The sequence below is a fragment of the Palaemon carinicauda genome, chromosome 1 (genome assembly GCF_036898095.1).
Source record: "Palaemon carinicauda isolate YSFRI2023 chromosome 1, ASM3689809v2, whole genome shotgun sequence".
NCBI lineage: Eukaryota > Metazoa > Arthropoda > Malacostraca > Decapoda > Palaemonidae > Palaemon > Palaemon carinicauda.
Window position 1 is genome coordinate 132044678 of NC_090725.1, and position 10000 is coordinate 132054677.

The 10000-nt window shown below is 42.8% G+C and overlaps 1 protein-coding gene across 1 annotated transcript in view; it reads right to left on the reverse strand.

Annotated features, from left to right (window-relative positions):
- The window catches only part of LOC137660201 (uncharacterized), a 72676-nt gene that overhangs the window by 1577 nt on the left and 61099 nt on the right, over positions 1–10000 (reverse strand). The window contains exons 12-16 of the mRNA XM_068394952.1: positions 2190–2355; positions 1705–1946; positions 1236–1420; positions 810–1040; positions 62–237 (exon numbers count right to left, since the gene is read on the reverse strand). Of these exons, the coding sequence (XP_068251053.1) occupies positions 62–237; positions 810–1040; positions 1236–1420; positions 1705–1946; positions 2190–2355 (1000 nt within the window). The remainder of the gene's footprint in view (positions 1–61; positions 238–809; positions 1041–1235; positions 1421–1704; positions 1947–2189; positions 2356–10000) is intronic.

Sequence of the window (10000 nt, forward strand, 5' to 3'; positions counted from 1 at the left end):
TATTGCTGGTGCTTACTTTGTTTAAATAGCCTACACACTGTACATAATGAACAAAACATACCTGAACCCCCATCCATGACCGAATTTAAAGTATTCGTTTTTAGCGTAATAAACAGGAGTTAGGCCATATTTATCCGTGTATGATGCTGCAACAATAGACCTGATTCTAAACTTCTTGATTATGAGGACGTGTTTCCCTTGTAACACACGGGCCATCTGCTCGTCTATGTCTTGGATCTGAAATTCAGCAAGAAAGATGAGTTGGATATTGAGAGCCCAGTAGAATTCTCCCTATGGAGTAAAGTGATAGACGCTATGCATTAGTGAAATGTTAAAGGAACCATAGGAAAGAATGAAAATATTTTTGTATTGTTAGGGAAATAATGAATAAAGTCTTCGGTAAAATGAATTACCAGAGAAACATGACGTCTTTATGAAAAAAAAAAAAATCAGTAGAAAGGGGGACTAAATGATTGCTAAGTTGAAAATGTAATTTGATTATCATGTAGAGGGTGATTAGTTTCACCGAATAAAGTTATTACTAATGAAGTTTTTTGTTGTCATATAAGTATTAATTCCGACTTGAATTAAGTGCTGATTCCAGCCAAAGACTATCTCTGTTTGTTGGTATAACTAGCATTATAAATCCCATGGAATTAAACTCTCTCTCTCTCTCTCTCTCTCTCTCTCTCTCTCTCTCTCTCTCTCTCTCTCTCTCTCTCTCTCTCGAGCGTGCGCATACCACACTGAACACAATAATAATGACCTTGTTGTCCTTGATTATAATTGCAGTTTGCTCCAAAGCTTACCTCCAATTTTTTGAAGATCTGCTGGATAATAGGGTTGTCATTATATTTCATCCAAGAATATGAAGCGAGGTGAGTATTTTCAAATCCCCAGGTCCACCCTGTTTGCTTCAGGAGTTCCTCGAAAGAGTCGATGGTGGAGGACTTTCCTGGAACTGACAAGTGGGCCACCAGGGAGGACTTGTACACAACAGTGATGAGAGTACAGTAAAGCCACCACCATGCAATGAAGATCTGGAAAAGTAACGTATTTTCCTTGCTAATTTGAACAGACACAATGTGTAAATATGTATACAAGATATTTCTTGCTAAAAAGCAGGCGGACTGTTATTGAGCATTAATAAGACTTTTGATGTATCACAAGTGTATTCTGGATATTATCGCTATTTTTCTTTCTCTCTAGGAGTGTTTTGTGTGATTTCAACTCACCAATCCAGTGGGATTGTTAGGTAACTTAGCAGCAGGTTCTTCGAATATGGTACTCCAGGTATAGAGAAGAGAAAAGTCTAGGGGTAGTCCAGGTTTTCCAGATGCCTTGGACCATAAGACCTGGAACGTCCAAAGAATCATTCCGGCTGTTACGGTTGACATAAAAACAGCGACCCATAACTCGGCTACAAAAGAAAAATATTTCAAAATCTGGGAATAAATACGGAAATAATAGTTATTATAGAAGTATCAGGACTTTTCTTCTCTAGAGGAAGTAGACTTTATAATGACGTCTCATTTTATTTACTGATTATGATATACAAATTGTTACCAGGAAATTGAATTTCCTGTCTTTGTAGAATTTACCATTTTAGATTTGTATTGAAATGCATTTCTCATTTACCCCTAGTTACTATGTGAGCTTCAAAGCTGATTAGGCCAACATTTGTTGTAAAAATGCAAAACTTGCCTTCGAATGGCTGAATCAAGGCTAAGTAAGGTGGTTTAGGGCGAGGTTTGGATAATACGAGGACCAGTGGTTCGACCACATAGACCCTCGTGTAATCCACTACAGATAGGCGCTCTCTTAGGTAGGTCACGGACATTGAGAAATCAGCCTTGTGGTGCTGCAAAGTTCCAATCATTCCAGTCCAGTTTCCGGACTCCTCACGGGCGCCCCACTGCTCGTCCCATGGCACCCGCATCACGTACCTACGAGGAACAGTTAGTTACTCCATTAGACGGTTACATATGACCGCTAAAATGACAGATTCGTGCATTTCTAAAATTTCAAAAGAATTAGAATGTTGTGATTTTGGACAGTTTCTTCTATATTGAATAAAACCTGACATCAAAATGGTGCTTATTTTCAAGAAATTAGTTTGCGTGCATTGGTAGATGAATACGATATAGGAGAAAATTGCTTCATATAGATGAACTTTATTGAATGCTTACGTAAAATTGCGCACTTTAGCGATAGAGCGAAGCATGCGCATATCAACAGAATCTCTGGGGGTGACTGTGGTGGATGGTTCGTCGCTGTCTCTCACATAATCCAGGAAAGGATACCAGTCAAGTTGAACGATGTTCAACTGATGCCCATTCATATCATCAAACTGATCTGGCACAGATGGAAGCAATCAAAATTTTAAGTAATTTAGCTGCAATTATGGTTGGGACTTATCCGTAAACTAGTAACTCTTACCATGGAATCAAGAAAACAAACTGGAAATGAAATCTTTGACAAAAATGAAGACGTATCTGTGCTGATATAACTAATAAAGACATACATTAAACATAGAATTTTACTGAGGAGACATTTTCATCATGACAAAGCATAGTTGTACAGTAAGCCAAGAGAACAAAAATCCAAGTCATTCCAAACAAGGAAGACACTTACGCAAATAACACGTATTTATAGGCTACACAAGCACGTAGGTAATGATGATGTGACCATGTTTGGATATTGATATATTTCTGTTTTGTTACTAAGACTTCATGACATGCCTAATACTTAAAATCTAAAAGAATTACAAATGCCAAGTTATTAACTGATATAGGCTGCTGTATGGCCTACTGTTCGTCTTTAATGATTTTCTAAGTTAAATCGTGAACTCCGATGTCCTAAGGGTTCTGAGCCATATTTATTGGCATAGTGTGGAGGATTTATTTTTGCTTTATTTTTATTTTTTGTTTTTGCCAAATCCTGTGTGTGAGAGAGAGAGAGAGAGAGAGAGAGAGAGAGAGAGAGAGAGAGAGAGAGAGAGAGAGAGAGAGAGAGAGAGAGAGAGAGATATTGTGCTCTTTGATATTGTGTTAGCGAGCGAAAGTAGTTAGGTTAACGGTCGTTTGTGGTGAGAAAGACTGTTGGTTTAAATGAGATTGTTTGTTTACATTTTTTAGTTAGGTTACGACAGTGGTGAATGTTTCGGAGCGAATGCTTTTTTTATTTGACTGCAGCTTAAGGCAGTTGTGTGAGAGCTGGATTATATTTATTATTTTTCTTTACCAGCGAGGAAGTGATTTTTGATTTTCTGAGTAAGTACAGTTTTGTTTATCTTTGCTTGTCGTGATTGTGAATGATAGGAACAATTTATTATTTATCTTTGATTATAGTGCGATAGTTCAGTTAGCTAGAAGTGTTCATAAGTGTTTTTCTTTTTCATATTGGCAGGCCGTAATTCCTCCTTTGGAGAGACTCAAGATTTTTAGAAAGTGGCCGTATTGTTGATGACCTGGCCTGTATTAAGATTTTGTTTGTACTGCTCATTTGACTGCTCAACTGTTGACGACCTGGCCTGTGTATTTGGATTGATGATGATGATGATGACGATGATGATGATGATGATGATGATGATACTGGCACCTGTGACTCAAGGAGTTGAGGCCGTTATGGCATATTAAGAGAGACTCTTGTTTACCATATAGTGGTAGTTTGCCGTGAAAAGACAGTTCGGCTTGTGTGTGGCGACAGTGCTTGTGTCGCAATATATATAAACATATATTTTGAGTTGGTGTGCGGTTTAGATTTAAGTTTGTTAGGGTTTTTTGCGTTTATTTGGATGGGGTTTATGGTATATATAGTGTAAAGTTTTTGATGCTGGTGATTCTAGTTTAAGTGTTTATTTTGATTGCTGATAGTTTGATTTATTTTAGTTTAAGAAATATAGTTTTAAGGATATGTTTTGTTTAAATTTTCCTTCTGTCCAAGAGTCCAGTTGATAAAGTAAGGGGAAAGTTTGTGTTGTGGGACCATTGTCAGTAGGTGTGATTCAGGGTGTGGGGCTTGTTCTTGCAACATCCCGCCACAATAGTATCTTTTGCACGTTTATCAAGTTCAGCACACTATCCAAGGCGAGGAACATTGGGGCAGGATTTGTTCGCTTATTTTCCCTCTAACCAATTACGCCTATTTTGCTTTAGTAAATTTTATGTTCACTTCAAGCAATGCTCCATGAAAACCAAATAAAAAAATCTTGTTCTGAAGCCACACTCCTTCAACTGTTTAATCTTTATTTTGGCTGTTACAGTCGATATGTGTAGGCTGGGATGTTCAATTTATTACATTTCGACAACTTTAAAGTTTTATAGTCAACTATACAACCAAGTTCACTTGTACCAAATCGACTTTGTGAATGTATTGGAATGACTTTAATTTGTATTTTAACTAGTTTGTATGGCAACTATGATAGAACTTGGGCAAGTTGCAGTAACAAGTTAAATTACGACATTACCTTCTATGAAGGGCAAACTAATCATGTGCCTCCATGACATAACTACAGTATAAATGGAGATAAGTTGGATATGAATTCTACATAAGACAGAAAACGCTGAAATGAAAATACCGAAAGGTAAAATGAATTTTTCAATATTAATCTTACCCGATAATCATGTAGCTGTCAACTCTGCTGCCGACAGAAATCTACGGTCGGGATACGCCAGCGATCGCTATACAGGTGGGGGTGAACACCACAGCGCCATCTGTGGTCAGGTACTCTAGTACTTCTTGTCAACACCACCTCAATTTTTCCTCTGTCGTGCCTCCGGCTAGACCTACATGGATACGCTGTTGATTCTGGAGTTATTGCTCACGATTTGGTGATGTATTTGCTCTAGAGTTTAGCCTTCGCTATTCAGGAAGCTATATCATTAGCTTAGCAAGTTTTTGGAATTAATTTGATTTAATTTTTTATTTAATTTTGGTACGAAGAGAGTATGAACTCTCTTTCACTTTTAAATGGCCGACCCTTCCCTTAGACGGAAGTGTTGGTGTCGAAGAGAGTATAGACTCTTTTAATTTTGCTTAACAAAGTTATAGATTTATTTTATATCTCTCCGCCTTTTATAGGCCTCTTTGATTAACTTCCTTTTATTATAAACTTATTAAAATTAATTTTTATTTTTGTTTATATTCGACCTTTCCTAATAGTAGGCGGTCTTTTCTTGGAACCGAAGTTAATTAACTTTGAGCCCGTCATTTCGTTTTTACCTGTTAATATATTATGCCATTTTAATGTTTTTGAAAGAATTTCTTTGATAGTCTTGTACTGTTTTCAAAGTTGAACTAACGTTTTGTTTTGTCTCTGCAGTTGTTGACGTTCAGAACGTTCAACTTGCGCTCTATCGTTACGATAGAGAGAGAGTCTATCACGGTGTCACGTTGCAGTAAGAGTAAACCGATTCTAGCGTTTTGTTCATTCTTTCTTAGCTTAAATGGTTCTATTCTAATAAAGGTACTTTTTATTTGGGAAACCTTTCAGTTTTTTTCCTTTAACAATAATATGTTTTAACGATATATATAATTGGGCTCTTCTCTCAGGTGCTAAGTCAAGAGAGAGAGAGAGAGAGAGATAGAGACGGAGGGAGAGAGAGGAGGATAAACGTTTCGTTCAAGCGGGTAACGTTGTTATCGTTTTTGCTCTTCTCCCTAGTCTCTTTAGGGGAAGAAGGTAAACGTTTCTAGAGTTTTATTCTTGTTCTCAGACTTTATGCGGTGAGAGATTTTAAACGTAGTTTATTTGATCTAGTGTTTAATCTCTTTTCCAGCCACTGAATTATTTATCTTTCATTATGTTTTTCTGTTACATTGTAATACTGTTTTCGCAATTACTAACTTTTAATGAAGGATAGAATTGCGTGTTTCAGGTACAAACCACTTAAAGTTTCGAGTTCAGTGAAATAAGTGCAAACAGAAAATCAAAAGTGATAAAGTGATAAGCGCAAAGTGTTACAGTGTTGCGTTCGAGGGTTCGTCTGTTCGTGCCAGTTGTTCGCCTAGTCTGGGACCTCTTACAAGCTCCCAAGCCCAGGGGAGAAGTAATGTCGAAGGACTTATGGGTTCAGCAGGCCTTGATCGACGAACAGAAGTTTCCCTCCGTGGTTTCGGGTGTAACCAACTCACGTAGCCGACGTGATCACCCCACCCACACAAAGACGAGAGAGCCCATTTATTCCTCGTCTGCGGAAGAGGTTTCTCGCAGAAACCATGGACCAAATCTTGCAGCTTTTAAGTGCAAGTCGGTCCCTTCCGCGCAAGTCCAACTCCTAGGTGGTGCCATTAGCACTGGGTCAGTTCGGACTTGCTGCAGTACGACAACTGCACACCTCCCAGAGAGGCAAGGTGGTATCGCAACAGACAGTAACTCCGTCTGTTGCCGCACCAGCTGTTTTAGACCCTCAGTTTCAACGGACAGTAGCTCCGTTGGTTGTTGTCTTTCTTAAACTCTAGTGGTCTATGCTGCTGACAATGCAGTCTCAGCTTGCGGTGTTGATGCAGGAGTTTCAGGCAGAGAAGGTTAACACACCTCCTCCTCCACCTCTACGCAGTCCAGCCTGCCAGACGTATGATGTTGAGGTTCCTCAAGCTACCTCCATGCGTGAGCTGCCGCACTGGGAGTTGCCAGATACCAGCTCTGTGCAGCAACCTCCACTTTCCTTGAGGCAGGAGCCTCTTGCCACGCGGCAACCTCCTCAACACTTGAGGCAGGAGCCTTATGCTTTGCAGCAACCTCCTCTACCCTTGAGGTAGGAGCCTCATGCGTTGCGACTACCTCCTCCATCCTCGAGGCAGCTACCTCTTGCGGTGCGACAACCTCCACCATCCTCGAGGCAGCAACCTCAACTCCACCTCTGCGCAGTCCACCCTGCCAGACGTATGATGTTGAGGTTCCTCAACCTACCTCCACGCGTGAGCTGCCGCATTGGGAGTTGCCAGATACCAGCGCTATGCAGCAACCTCTTGCGTTGCGGCAACCTCCACCATCCTTGAGGCAGCAACCTCAACTCTTGCGGCAGCCACCTCCACTCTTGAGGCAAGAACCTCAACTCTTGAATGGGCTCTCGTGGCATGGTTGGTTTCGACCTGGCCTTTCATTAGAAGGGGCTAGCGTTCGATCCCAAGTATGAGGTAGAAATTTATTTCTATTTGAACACGATGTTGTGTTGATATTTATCCATATTGACTCATTAGGGGTAATTTGAATGAATTACTACCAATTGTGTCACGTGGTGGCCCGGGGAAATCTGGTAAAACTCGCTGGTAAAGAGACTGATGTCTCACCAGGTAAATCCTCGGACAGCTAGATTAGTGTCAGGTTCAGATTTCTTTAAAAAATCCTCCTCTACCCATGAGGCAGCCTCATGCTTATGAGGAGCCTCATGCTATGCGGCATCCTCCTCAAACCATGAGGCAAAAGCCTCATGCTATGCGGCAACCGCCTCAACCCATGAGGCAGGAGCCTCATACTATGCGGCATCCTCCTCAACGCATGCGGCATAAGCCTCATCCCTTGCAGCTTGAGCCTCATCCCATGCAGCATGAGTCTCATACCATGCAGCATGAGCCTCATCCCATGCAGCATGAGCCTCATCCCATGCAGCATGAGCCTCATCCCATGCAGCATAAGCCGCACGCCATGCAACATGCTCTGCTTACCTTACAGCATGCTCTACATACAGCATGCTCTGCATACCTTACCGCATGCTTCTCAGTCACACATCTTTGGTTGTTGCCAACTCACTAGACTGTCAAGCAGTTTCATAACGTTGCCTTCTAGTCTGCTGCTTTTGCACCAGTGAAACCCTCACTGAGAGAACTTAGCTTTTCTCGGATATGGTTCCTGTAGATGAGAAAGTGCTATTCTCCCTCCTTCTGATTTTCCCTTGAGGACTCTGTCATTTGGAGAGGAGCCTTTAGCTGCTTAGCCTCCTATGGACTTTTATTTAAGCATAGCATGCTTCCAGGGAGGGTAATGGTTCCACTTCAGTCGCTAACCCCGTCTGTTACCACACCTGCTCCCATAGACCTTGAGCTGTGTTGCAAGACATGCAGTCCAAGCTTAGTCCTGGTTAGAGGATTTTTTGTTTACGGAGTCAGTGTGTCACTGGGAAGACGTTCAACAACCAGCAGAAGTGTCTTGTTATGACGCAGTGCGGCAACCTCAGCAACCCGATAAGGAGTTGTCTGTACGACCCAGACAGTCTAGACAGCTTCGGGTTGTCACTGTACTTCCTCGCTTCCCCATGGTTGACAGTTCACAGACTGTGCAGCAGTACCATGATCTTGTGTCCGGCTCCGTCAGACGACTAGCTTTTAAGAGCTCCCACAAGTCGTCGCTGTCTGCAGATTCTCAGATGGACTATGGATCTGACCAAGGAACTGGGCCTCCTGGTCAATTTTGAGGAGTCTCAGCTCGTCCCATCCCAGACCATTGTCTACCTGGGTATGGATCTTCAGAGTCGAGCTTTTCGGGCTTTTCCGTCGGCCCCAAAGATATACTAAGCCCTAAATTGCATCCAGAGCATGCTGAGAAGGAACCGATGCTCAGTCAGGTAGTGGATGAGTCTAACAGGGACACTTTCATCGCTGGCACTGTTCATCGAGTTAGGGAGACCCCACCTCCCCCCCTTCAGTATCATCTAGCGGCTCACTGGATAAAGGACATGACGCTAGAGACGATCTCAGTTCCTGTTTCCGAAGAGAGGAGGTCTACTCTCACGTGGTGAAAGAACAGCTTTCTTCTCAAGGAAGTCTACCTTTGGCTGTTCAGAAACCCGACCGCCGTCTCTTCTCTGACGCATCAGACACGGGCTGGGGTGCGACTTTGGACGGACAGGAATGCTCGGGAACATGGAATCAGGAGCTAAGGACACTTCACATCTATTGCAAGGAGCTGTTGGCGGTTCATCTGACCTTGATAAACTTCAAGTCCCTCCAGCTTAACAAGGTGGTGGAGGTGGACTCTGACAACACCACAGCCTTGGCTTACATCTCCAAGCAGGGAGGGACTCATTCGTGGAAGTTGTTCTAGATCGCAAGGGACCTCCTCATCTGGTTAAAAGATCGAAAGCTCACGCTGGTAACGAGGTTCATTCAGGGCGATATGAATGTCATGGCAGATCGCCTTAGCCGGAAGGGTCAGGTCATCCCCACAGAGTGGACCCTTCACAAGAATGTTTGCAGCAGACTTTGGGCCCTGTGGGGTCAGCCAACCATAGATCTGTTCGCTACCTCGATAACCTAGAGGCTCCCGTTGTATTGTTCTCCGATTCCAGACCCAGCAGCAGTTCACGTGGATGCTTTTCTGCTGGATTGGTCCCATCTCGACCTGTATGCATTCCCGCCGTTCAAGATTGTCAACAGGGTACTTCAGAAGTTCGCCTCTCGCAAAGGGACACGGCTGACGTTGGTTGGCTCCGCTCTGGCCCGCGAGAGAATGGTTCATAGAGGTACTGCAATGGCTGGTCGACATTCCCAGGACTCTTCCTCTAGGAGTGGACCTTCTACGTCTACCTCACGTAAAGAAGGTACATCCAAACCTCCACGCTCTTCGTCTGACTGCCTTCAGACTTTCGAAAGACTCTCAAGAGCTAGGGGCTTTTCGAAGGAGGCAGCCAGAGCGATTGCCAGAGCAAGGAGGACATCCACTCTCAGAGTCTATCAGTCTAAAGGGGAAGTCTTCCGAAGCTGGTACAAGGCCAATGCAGTTTCCTCATCCAGTACCACTGTAACCCAGATTGCTGACTTCCTGTTACATCTAAGGAACGTAAGATCCCTTTCAGCTCCTACGATTAAGGGTTACAGAAGTATGTTGGCAGCGGTTTTCCGCCACAGAGGCTTGGATCTTTCCACCAACAAAGATCTACAGGACCTCCTTAGGTCTTTTAAGACCTCAAAGGAACGTCGGTTGTCCACTCCAGGCTGGAATCTAGACGTGGTCCTAAGGTTCCTTATGTCATCAAGATTTGAACCTCTCCAATCAGCCTCT